General features: G+C 40.5%; 1 protein-coding gene across 3 annotated transcripts; it reads right to left on the reverse strand.

The window, feature by feature from the left end:
- Window positions 1–738: 738 nt before the first annotated feature.
- LOC135073692 (zinc finger protein 1) lies at window positions 739–10,387 on the reverse strand. Of its 3 annotated transcripts, none has more exons than XM_063967828.1 (4): window positions 10,257–10,387; window positions 4,076–4,266; window positions 1,784–3,842; window positions 739–1,632 (listed from the first exon to the last, which is right to left on the reverse strand). In XM_063967828.1, the coding sequence occupies exons 1-4, from the start codon at window positions 10,351–10,353 to the stop codon at window positions 1,439–1,441; spliced, it is 2,541 nt and encodes an 846-aa protein (XP_063823898.1). In that variant the 5' UTR covers window positions 10,354–10,387; the 3' UTR covers window positions 739–1,438. The 3 variants fall into 3 exon arrangements, with proteins under 3 accessions (XP_063823898.1, XP_063823896.1, XP_063823895.1); XM_063967826.1 differs by lacking the exon at window positions 10,257–10,387 and adding an exon at window positions 9,932–10,194 and having other exon boundaries at window positions 4,094–4,266; XM_063967825.1 differs by lacking the exon at window positions 10,257–10,387 and adding an exon at window positions 9,932–10,194.
- Between the last annotated feature and the right edge of the window lie 2,399 nt (window positions 10,388–12,786).

Below are 12,786 nucleotides of genomic sequence, written 5' to 3' on the forward strand. Positions count from 1 at the left end.
GATTATTGTCGTCTGTCCCGCTCTGCCCGCACTACGCTACGCTACGGAATATCGTGATCATATTTACACATAGTTCCATACAATATTTACAATTACCGCTATTTACAACTTAATTTACTTTGGATTATACGAAAGAGTTTTTTAAACACAGCAGAGATCCCATAGGAGTATTATGGAATGCTTAGAACTTAATTAAGATTGAATCTATCTAAACACTTAGCATTAGAATACGAGAAGCTTATTGTTACCAAATTTTAAATGTTCAATAACAGATAATAGAATTTTAAAAGATTTGGAACCATAATAAGAGTCAAGGCCTCACGCCAGTCACTCGCCGTCGGAGTCTCAACACGAACCAACGAAACCCACTTCTCAGTCAAACATCAATGCGGCACTTTTGAATTCACTGCGACTAAGTGTTTGGCGTTTGGATGTACTTTTGTCATACGTATTATTATGTAGTAATTTTAAATATAATAATGAAGTTTTGAACATTATGAACACTCGCACATCTAACTATATTGTCAGCACTTGGACACCGGGCGACACCCGGCGACTCTATGTTGAGGCTACTATCCATATTGCATTGACCGTTGCAAATGCATAGTAATTAGTAATTATTATTATAAATAAAAGTTTGTTCGATGATGCTGTTACTTCTTCTTCTTCTTCTTCTTTTCAGCCAAATGACGTCCACTGCTGGACAAAGGCCTCCCCCAAGGTTTTCCTTATATGCTGTTACTATTATAATCTTAATAATAATTTTGACCTCTGTATAAAAATAATAAAATAACATTAATTATTATCAATGAGTATTATGCTACAGGTACCGGCCTTTGGGATTTACATAAAATTTAATAACTATAATCTGTGTAAAATATTAAAATAATCAATATTTTTTGGCTTCAGTTTTCTCTTTGGCACTATAATTATCATATAAATAGTAAATTCAAAAGACATTCTTACGATATAAAAATATGACGTTGAGCAACGACCTTAAATAACATTGAAACGAACAAAATACCGGGCGACGAATACTTAATTATTATGAGTATTTATTTACTATGTATTATGCTTTGGGTCGGTCTGTGTACACTCGTACAGCTGACACGGCGACCGATCATTTGGTATCTATTTGGCACGATTACGCTCAGTCGATTGGTAGTCGGTGTTCACACTCATACATTACAATTTTCAATTACACTCTCTAGGTATAAGTAGCAGTAATTGTTATTGGACACGCTACACTTTATAATATTTCTTTGAAGCTTCATCGCCGAGTCCTAGAAACACGATTCGTGACTCCGACGTCTGAAGTTGCTACTTTTCATAGTACAGTAGAATCGGTACTAATATCAGTTTCTTACGTGGCGTGTCCAGACACTGCAAATGCCAGCTTCACTGTGCCGTTAGTAAGATCGTAAATCATATCCAAGTCCTAGTTCCTGTAGGGCTTGCAGATGGCGAACCTGTGGTTCATGTGCTGGCTGTAGGAGCCGGAGTGCGAGAACTTCTTGAGGCACTTGAAGCACTGGAACGGCTTCTCGCCCGTGTGCAGGCGCTGGTGCTCCGTCAGGTGGTGCTTGTGCTTGAACGCCTTGGGGCACACCTCGCACTTGTATGGCCGCTGACCTGGAAACAAAGTATTCTCGATCAATCCAAGTTAGCATAAAGGTCTTTCTAAACACACTTTTAAAATTGAAAGTTTTACTAGGAAAAATTATTGTGTATTTTTCTGATAATTAACAATTGGAATTCAATGTAACTCTAACAAAATGCTTACCTGAGTGTTCATATTTATGTCGAGCGAGCGAACTCTGCTTGACGAAGGTTTTATCGCAAAGGTTGCAGACGAAATGGTCCTCGCCTTCCTTGAGCTCGGCTCCCTGTTTCAACTTGTTCTTCTTAAGTACTGGCGCTTCGTCTTCGTAGTCGTTTTGCGCGTCCCTCCACGAGCGCTCGTAAGACGGACTGGAGCCCTGTCGGCTCGCGTCCGACAGCTGCATGTTGAGGATTGGAGATCGAGCGTGGGTCATGTCGTTCTGTTGGAGGATCTTGTCCATCGACATCAAATGATTCATAACCATCTTCTGAGGTAATAACCGCTTCTGTCCGTTGATCGGCTCTCCCGGGGACGGAGACAGTCGGAAGTCAGTAAAGGAAGACGAAGAGCAGTTGGAATGTGGATACGCGTTGTAGCTGGGCCGTTGCGGCGTCGTGCTGCGGGAGGACTTCTGGCTCAAGTTCACCGCCTCCTCGGAATCGGAATGTGTGACTGAAATGCTGCACGATGGAGATGGGGCTGGGCTCGGCGTCGTTGACTGAGCAGACTTCTTCGTAGATAAGTCGAGCGGCTGGTCCGACACTGATAGAGTTTGCGTCATCTTCCGCACTCGTGCTCTATTGTTTTGGAACCAAACTTGGACAACTCTATTATCGAGTCCGATTTGTTGAGCAATTTTTTTGAATTCTTCACGATTGGGCCTCGGATTGATTGAATACTGTGCTTTTAGAACAGCTTGCTGCTCTTCGCTAAGCGCTGTACGGACTCTGATCTTCTTATCGTTGTCATGTAAGGACATTTTGTCATCCCGCTCTTCTCTCGTGAAGTCTTCATCTTCACTGGCGCTGACCCCACTCTGTATCGACGCGCGCATTTCCTGTTCCAGCCTATTTAGAGCTACGGTTTCTGCTACCTGAGCTGCCAAACCCTCATGTTTTCTGAACATGTTCCCGCACACAACCTTCTCGTGTTCTATTAATTCTGAGTTACTGTTAAATGTCGCGTTGCACTTCGAACATCTATGCATCTCTACGGGTTCTTCTTTGATAATAATATGGGGCGTCGGCGGAGACTCTATACTTGGACAAACATTGCCCGAAACGGGCGACAATTTGTCCATATTCGTTCTAAAGAAATGTTTAGTCACAGAAGCGTTGACAGATTCTAATATCGTGTTGAACCCTGCATGGTTATTGTTTGTTTGGTCGTTGTTATTCATTAATGGGACGGATTCATAGTTATGGGGTGATCGCGCGTAATTTTCACTATCTTCCTGTTCCTTTTTAACTGCAACAGCTTCTTCATCCTCAATATCCATTACGAGCTCTGCGCTTCCCTCAGACCTCTTATCATCCTCCTCTGTTACTTCTTCAATCAAATCTTCAGGATCTGCAGGCGGTGGGCTCGTTAGTTTTGGACTAGCGGAGTCTTCTATCTTTCGTTGTTGGTATTGTGATGAAGCTAATTGCTCAAATAGTTGACTCAGGGAAGTTGGAAAACTGTACGGAGCGATCCCGCTCGCGGGGCTCATGGGCATGCCCGGTGGCATGTAGAAGGGGTTGATTCCAGGTTGCGCTAGAGGCGGCCGGTGATAGTTGTTCTCCTGCGAGGACATACTCGCGAAGAAAGCTGCAGCGGCCGCTTCGTTGTACTTAGGCAGAATTGGTAGGAAAGAGTTCCCGTTAGGAGGAATGTTATTATTTAACTGCGACGCGACCATAGCGTTGGACCGCTTCCTGGACGGGCTTCGCTCAGGGTTGAGGGCGGGGTTGTTCGGTTTGATCCGTCCCATCTTGAGGTTCATTACTAGACACTTTTTCGAGGTCATGTGACTCGAGTAGGAGCCGGAATGGGAGAATTTCTTGCCGCAGTTTGCACACTCGAAAGGTTTTTCTCCGCTGTGGATGCGGAGGTGTTCCTTGAGGTGGTGCTTGAACTTGAAGGCTTTATCGCAATCATTGCATTTGAACTTGCGGAGCGACGCGCTCTCGTCGTGACTGATCATGTGGCGTTGCAGTCGGTATACGTTCGCGAAGCTCTTGTGGCAAATCTTGCATGACTGTTGACAACGAAAACAACAAATTGAAAGGATTTCTTAACAAAAATATTATACGGTATACGGCGGATTGGGAATTCCTGTTTGAGATATTATGCTTTTGGGGATTTAAACAACAAATTACGGTTACTTAGGTACGAGTATTACTGAGTTATAGCACAGGCATCTCCCAAGAGCCGCTCACACCAAAAAGCGCTTAGTAATTCAGTGATTCTTTATTAACAATGAGCACTGACATATTTGAGTGTATCCACCTGAGTGCTGGGCGAGTGCAGGGTCTCGTGGCGCTCGAGCTGCTCGCGCGTGGGGTAGGCGCCGCGGCACTGGCTGCAGCTGAAGGGCCCGCCGGGGCCCAGCGGCGACCCGCTGCGCTCCTCCTCCTCCTCCGACGGCTTGCCTTCCGAGCCCCCGCTGGCGAGCGGCCGGACTGCAACAAAACAAAAACATTTTTAGAAACAAAAATATTTAATGTATCTTCATTGTGTTGCATCATACGAGCTCCTGATGACGATTTTCAGCGGTAAAACCCACCGTTTAATTGAAAGTTTTGATATATTTGATATTTATGCGTCATTGCACAAGATCAACACGCATTGCATAATATTTACAGGTTCAGCCACGTGAAAAATATTTTCCACGTTTATTACGTCTCTACTCACTGTTATGTTGAATTTCAATTCGATATTGCGAGGGAATGTAAAATTAATGCCATTATTTATAACTATTCAATGCTAAGTGATATTGAAATATTCTCTACACCTAGGTAGGTATATTAATTCAAAACACGTTCGTACCGTCCTAGCTTCATCAAAGTCAAATGTGAAAGAGTTCAGTGACTTCAGCCGCATAATTCGTATCTCAAATGGAGCTCGCATCGACACGAGATAACACCCATTCATACGCGTTTAGATAACAAAAGCACAATAATTTAAAAATACGCAGCCCTCCCGGTGTAGTACCATTATCCGGAGCGAGGCGATTAACCGTAGAACACACTGTCGGCGATTAAAATCATCGCACCTTTATAAAAACAAACACGCAGCAACAATTCAATTTGGAGTTGGTTATTTCGGTAATACGGCCCGTTTTCCAGGGTAATATCGTTTTTAAAAGCGCCGCCGGCGGCGAGCTGCCGTAAATCAAATATAATAAAGAGCAAAACAACGACGTATTAATTAGTGCGCGCTCGTGTGTCGTCCGCGTTCGCTGTTCGCTATTGAATTTTAGAAATACGGGCTCGTAACGTGAACCTGCCCTTATATTGCAGGCGTAATGACCCCGCATGTAGCTACGTATTATCTTCGCATCGACATGAAGCGATCAGTAAATCGAGTGGTGGCTACGACGAGCCGTGGAATATGCGGCTGCGGGTGTTGAGGCTTTCGCTACTCGCCGCTAGGTGGCGCTAGGAGTTTCGAAAGAAGCTTAACTGCTGTCGTTGCGGATTACTGAGAGGCGTTTATTTAATTAGTAATTTATTTTAAGACTTTTCAATTTACTTTAAAATTTTTCAAGAATATTTAAGCTTTTATTTTTTTAGAAAATGTCGTACGTAGTACGTCTTAATTAATGAAAAAGTATATTAGGTTTAAACGTAAACATGCCATTATAAGGACCATAAAAATATTATAATTACAAAAAATAAGTCATCAAGAACATCATTAACGATAAAAAATGTAGCTCATTGTTTTGCTTTAAGCATTGCAAAAAGTAAACAAATATTAATATCGCGTTTAAGCGCCCAAAGTTAATATATCCTAACCCTTCGCCGTGAGGGTAGACATCCATTTATCACCGTCCCATGCACGATCCGTCTCGGGACGGAGTTTAACCTGTCATCAATAAAATCGGGACAAAGGTTGAGCAGTGAGCACGATTTGTCTGCATATTGTAATTGTTTTAGAGAGATTAAAACTGCGTACTTAACTGAAAAGGCGTAAATATCGTTGCACTGTGTTTATAATTCATAACTCTATGATTTGCGTCTAGAAAATACATAAGTTATGAAGTTTAAAATCTCAATCTATAATTACGTGAATGTTGATACGTATCATCATTTATCATCAAACATAATAAACACTAAAAACCCCAAATGATAATAAATTTAATGATATTGAACTTTGACAATACGAGCCTACACGATGAAAATGATAATTAACAATTAATGAAATTGTAAAATCGCAATTTTTTTAAATGAAACAAACATGAATTCCTTTATTCTCAGTATAGCTTGTATAATATCACAAACCAAGGCAATTGTTCCGGAAAAATAATGTAAGCCTGTATTAAACACAGTTCATATTTATCTAGTAAGTAGATAAATCAGGTTGATACAAGATTAAAATACTACAGAAAATTACTATTCACTTATAAAAAAGCCAAATCTTCAATAGCTATACAGGGTGTTAGGTAAATGGGTATATGAGCCGACACTAGCCCATGTTAACATGGGCATATAAATGGTATGGTGAAGTCAGAAATTTGATATCATCATTTTATTTTTTTAAGTTTTCATACAAAATAAATTTTATAAAATCCGATTTGTATGAAAATTAAAATAATTAAAATGAAGATATCAATTTTTTGACTTCACCATACCATTTATATGCCCATGTTAACATGGGCTAGTCTCGGCTCATATACCCATTTACCTAACACCCTGTATAGTTTTATCTTTAAATAATAATTGTAAAACTTTTTTCAAGAACTTAGCATTAATTTATAATCCTAAAGAATAGTTTAATAAATAAACGGACCAGATTTAAAGTTTACCCATTAAATTCAGAGATTACCTACTTACAACAATCATTAGTTAAACATCATTTCAATCGTACGACACTGAACTCTACACGACTAGTGATGCCACTCCGCGCTAGATGGCGCTAGTAGTAGCACAATAATGTATATTTTCTGCTTTGAAGTCTATGTTTTGTATGTTATCGAAATTATAACATTAATTTGTAAACAAACATTGATTGATAACAGTAACTATGCTGCTTACTTCCACATTATTAAAGTGCGTTTATTTTTTTTTCAGGTAAGTGACAACAATGCTAACAACACATTTATATGGGCGCCAACTCGTAAGTAGGTACGTTTACTACTTTGTTTTATTATTAAGAATAACGTGTCTTTGTTTCTCTTCTGTTTTTGTGTCTTATTCCTTATTGTCGGTGAACATTGTGTGGAAAGTAAGCTCCACCTACTTTGTTTGAACATCTTTTCCGTTTATCATCTTATACATTGTCTTAAACTAATAGGTAGGTACTACTGCGCACATACGCACACGGATACAATTATACCTACTTTTATTTCGCCATATGACCAAAAGGTACATTATTTAGTAGGACAAACGCCTTTGTGTATTGTTTATCGCGCTAGGTGGAACGGATGAATACACCTACACAGGCCGCTATCGGCGCGGGACCTAATCTGCGCACGGGCAGAGTGCGTCCGTTACCCGCCGATAACGCGCACACACCCGCACGGGGCTTCCTATTGCTCTCGCGATAAATAACAATCATCGCGCACACACCGCGCGCTCACGCACACTCGCGCGCCGGCCATTGGTCGCACCTGTGCGCGCGGGGCGGGCGACCTCAAGCAAAGAAAAACTCCGCCTGCCCAGACACCATGTTGTACACTTGTGGCCCGAGACCACAATCGTGTGTTCCCGATGAAAGAATCACTCTTCTTTACGCTCCTTGATTTACTCGACTCATGTCCAACCTATTTGTTCCTCCATGCCGATAACTTCCGACCTCTGTACTATTTATCTCTAATGCGTAACTGATGTTGATCTCTGTGAAACGTACGACATCGGTGTTACAGTGACACAAGATTTAATTGAACAGTGATAAAATATGCTATTTGTTAAAATATAGAGTAGCAGATAATAAACGTATTTTGTATCTAATTATTATGCTAGTAGGAGTTACCTAACATCTAATCTGTCTTGATGTAGGACTCAATTATCTCAAAAAAGCTTGAATGAATTCATTTATTATTATAATTCTTATTCAAAGTCAAAGTCTTGCTTAAAGCTTGGACAAAATTTTACATCAAGTTTAGTATAATTTCATGTGCAATTTAATAATGATTACCTACAACATTCAATTTCAACACTTTAAAAACTTTCATGTAAAATTTTATTAAAATATTACACTTTTAAATAAAGATTTGACGATTCGAACATTTTTTACATTGTAATGGGTAAATATCATTACATTTTAATTTTGTTGAGAGTTAGGGTAAAAATAATCCATCGAGTAGGTAATTTTGTAAAATGTTGTGGATTATTTAATACGTAGATTAGTTGGCGCGGGTACTAACTTTTTATAAGTAAAAATCCATTCAAGTCATTCAAAATCCGTAACATTTTCCTTAATGTCGGTCAAACATTTTTGTAGAGTCGAATTTGTGAGTATCAAAGTTTACCATCAAAGTTCTGCGTTTCGTAAACCGTTACAATCTCATCAAAGCTCTCTCTACTCTACCTAATGCATTAGTTAATTTGATATATTTAGGAGCCCACCTCTGATTCAGAGGCTGGAGAGGTGAAATGGCAAACAGAGCAAAACCATATTAGTGAATCAGCAATGAGTCACGCGTGACGGCGCGAGGTGAGGCTGAGGCTCGTGTTGACAAACGATTATGGAAGCTCAACTTTGTCGATGCGATACCGGTAATTTGTCTCGACAAACAAGTGATTAGTGCCTTTGATTCTGATGAGCTTGTTATCGATTCTGCGAAATGTTTGCTCTGCAACTAGACACGTTCATTAATTACTACTTATAATTTTCCTACCCCCTAATTTTGTGTACAAACACACAAAGTAGCTCGAGATAATGCCACTGTGCTTTACACTTTGTTTGCTTTGTCATTTGAGATAAAATATGATTTCAAACACTACCAAGTGCATAATGAATATTGTAAGACTTAATACCTATGTAGGTACATCAACATTCAACATAGAGTCGTTTTGCCTCTTACTTTTAATAATACGACTATTTTCCTTCATTTGAAATGTGCTCGCAGGTATTGCTCACCTGCACGCACAGCCACTCGATACAGCTATTAATACATTTATTAGAACGTAATAAACCACAAATGAGTAATGTGCAATTGGTATTTTACACCAGAATTAAACTTCGGTCAAATGCATGATGATATTTTTATTTTGTTACGAAGTATTTTTATGTTCCAACCGCTAGTACCTACATTTTTGGAGTGAGGAAAACTTCGGAAAATCTAAATCTCCTTTGAATAAATTATTTCGATTACGTTTTATAATTGACAAAATACTGAAAATCAGTGTGTATATTTTGTCCTTATCGAGAAATATATTAATTAGTTGATATTAGCGGGTAAATTAATAAACGTAAAAACTGTTATACACTAGTATAGGATGATTTTATTCACTTTTACGTTTTCATATTCGTTGTTACGTTTGCTATTTCGCGGAACTTGGCACTGTGAAGAATGCAAAAATTAACGGGACGATGATGTATCCGTCTCTACATCAATGAGCCGCGAACAACTCCGCGCGTATTGGCATACTCGAACCCGAAATTCGACAATATTTTATCCACTTAGACAGGCGGCACGCTCAAAGAAGAAGAATAAAAATAAAAAGTGAAAGAAAAAAGCAAATGAATTAAAACAACATAATCATTTACGGTTTAAGACGGCGAAAGAGCGGGGTTCCCCTCGACAAACGAAACTTTCTTTTAAGTCTATGTGTACCTGTTCCCGATTCTCAAGTGGATGAATTATATCCCAGGGGAGAGCGAGGGGAGATCGCCCGACACGGAGGTTATTCCTAATGAAGACGTACTCAAGTTTTATTTTTAATACCGCCGAGGTGATTTCATTTTCACCTGGACCCATTCAAACTCAACTTGAATGGGGGGAACTTATTTACCGTCCAAAGTTTTGTTTTCGCTTAAAATAAATCGCAAAACTTTTAGCGGACGTTCAATGTAGAGTTTATAAAGTTATTAAGGCATAGAAAAAATAAGTGATAATATAGGGTGATAGAGATAAATACACAAATAAATATGCAAATAAAAACAAAAAGAAAGGAAGCTTACTTAAGGCCGCGAGCCGCCTGGCAGAGGTGGTGGACGTGGGGACCTGCTTACTCCTCATGTCCGCAAGCCAACCGGCCGCCAAGCATTCGTACCAACCGCCAACTCCCATAAGCGAGCTGTGCACTTTCATCGACACGTATGTTCTCACACCTCACTACCGCGACCGCGGGCTACCGGCACTCGCGGCCAGTCGACACAACCGCGGACCGAATCGCATCTACGTCGTACTACACCGAGATTTCACAGCCTCCGCTGACGTCAGCGAGTCCTAGTTTCGTATCCCGAGGGCACGTGCACCGCGGGCCGGCGGCGCTGCGCTACTCACATCGGCAGGCGCCCCACACGTTGGCCAGGCTCCACAGGCGGTACGAGTAGCTGTCACCATAGCACCCGAACATGCTCTCATCGGTTCTCGCGACCATGGCCCGCGCGCGCGGACGGACGTGCTCGTGGCGGCGCGGCGCGCAGCGGAATGAGCCGCGGCCCGCCTCTCGCCCCGCCCTGCGCGCCCGCGCCCGCGCCCCGCGCCCACCGGCGACCACCCCCCCATCTATACTTAATTAGTAGAGCCGACTGGCGGCTGCGAGCGTCTCACTGCTCACCGCTCACCGGCCCTAAACAACGATACACCGAACTTATAATGACGCTGCCATGATAATTGCCGATTCCGGCCACTTCTTTTCTAACCGCATCGTCGTGGATGGTCGAAACTTGTTTATTTACATGTCCTACGCTCCACCTTCCCGCCGATTTATCTACCTGTCTCTATCAGACGGGCGATTAATTCAAAACTTGCCGAATAAAAAAAACCTTAACTATTGGGAATGTTAATACTCCAAAGCGATATTAGTAGGTACTTAGTTAGTCAGTAACTTAGTAGGATAATGTAGAGTCGTGTATAATTAGATTTATCTATATCAAAAATAAGTGCACTGCAGGTAAATTCTAATTTAATAATCACGGTACGTAAATACATTCCTAAATTAGTAACAAATCTAGATAGTATATTATAACATCGTTGTTTATTTATGACTCTACAAATGAACCGTGTTTGCGTTGTAACGTGTATTTTCAGTTCGACTTTCGGTCGCTAGATGGCGTTAGGCGTCGTGATCGTCGGGGCCGCCCCGGTACTTTTACGTGTTTGTTGGCATCGTGTGGTTTTAATACGAATGTTTTGTTATTATTTACTCAAACCTACTTTGTATTGATAGTGTTGGACTTAAGCGTTTATCACAATACCTATGCTGACCGCGGCTGCACTAATAAATAATACACTAATAATCAGTGGTTTGTTTTTGTGTTTCTACAATATCCAACCGATTTCTAAAGTTAGAACGTTGGCCAAGTTTGCGGTTGTACAGTAGGTAGCAGAATTAATTTGAGCAGGAAACAAATAATAATTAATTGCTACAATTACGCGCTGATATGCTGCAGTTAATTGCATAAAAATAATATGTTATGGGTTCAAATATTTAACTTGTGATTTTGCGGAGATTTTTTATTAACCGACTTCCTTATTAAAGCCTACCTGGTTTAGAAACAGTATAATTTTACTTATTTTCCAAATACCTACATACAAGTAAGTTTAGTTCTATAGGCAGAGAAGGTCCTTACAAAATATTTGTAGGTAAAATTTAATCATAATGCATGATGCAGGATCATTGTCACCTCCACAAAGATGTTGAGGAGTCTGTAATCCCACACCGCCACTAGCAACCTATCAGTAAAAATAAAAGTATTGTTTTTAGTTTAGGGTTGACAGTTTAGCCATTTATTAAATGTAAAATGAAAAATTTGTAATTAATACTTGTTTAATAATTTTGGTCTTAATTTCGTCTTACAAAACAAATGCTTAAAACTAATCAAGTTCAGTCATAGTCATAGAATTTGTCGTACGAGTGAAAAGCTTATGCTTGATTTTGAATAGAGTTTTAAGCTTCGTTATTTATTTACTTTGGTAAACCATTGCAGTAGTGAAAGCTTTTAGTTTATAGAATACTAGCTTTCCGCCCGCGGCTTCGCCCGCGTGGAATTTTGTCTGTCACAGAAAAACTTTATCGCGCGCGTCCCTGTTTCAAAAACCGGGATAAAAACTATCCTATGTTCTTTCCCGGGACTCAAACTATCTTTATGCCAAATTTCATCAAAATCGGTTGCGAGGTTTAAGCGGGAAAGCGTAACAGACAGACAGACAGACAGAGTTACTTTCGCATTTATAATATTAGTTGGGATAGTTGGGACTAGCTTTCCGCCCGCGGCTTCACACGCGTGAAATTTAGTTTGTCACAGATCGTCATAAATTATAGCCTTTATGTTAATCTGGGTTATAAACAACTAGCTTTCCGCCCGCGGCTTCGCCCGCGTGGAATTTTGTCTGTCACAGAAAAACTTTATCGCGCGCGTCCCTGTTTCAAAAACCGGGATAAACACTATCCTATGTTCTTTCCCGGGACTCAAACTATCTCTATGCCAAATTTCATCAAAATTGGTTGCGAGGTTTAAGCGGGAAAGCGTAACAGACAGACAGACAGACAGACAGACAGACAGACAGACAGAGTTACTTTCGCATTTATAATATTAGTTGGGATAATACTGTAAAGTTTCATAAAAATCCGTTTAGTAGTTTTTGCGTGAAAGAGTAACAAACATCCAGACATCCATTCGCATTTATAATAATTACTAGGACTAGGATAGTAGGATAGGATAAATGTAATGGCTTACGACATTTTGTGTAAGCTGTAAAGTAGCAGCCCTGCGGTGGGACAGACAATGGCACCTTGTACCACGTGGGGCACACGTGTGCACCTCGCGCCGCAGCCCGCCGTATATCACGCCCTTTTGTTCTACGACAT

The sequence above is a fragment of the Ostrinia nubilalis genome, chromosome 8, assembly GCF_963855985.1.
Source record: "Ostrinia nubilalis chromosome 8, ilOstNubi1.1, whole genome shotgun sequence".
Taxonomy (NCBI): Eukaryota; Metazoa; Arthropoda; class Insecta; order Lepidoptera; family Crambidae; genus Ostrinia; species Ostrinia nubilalis.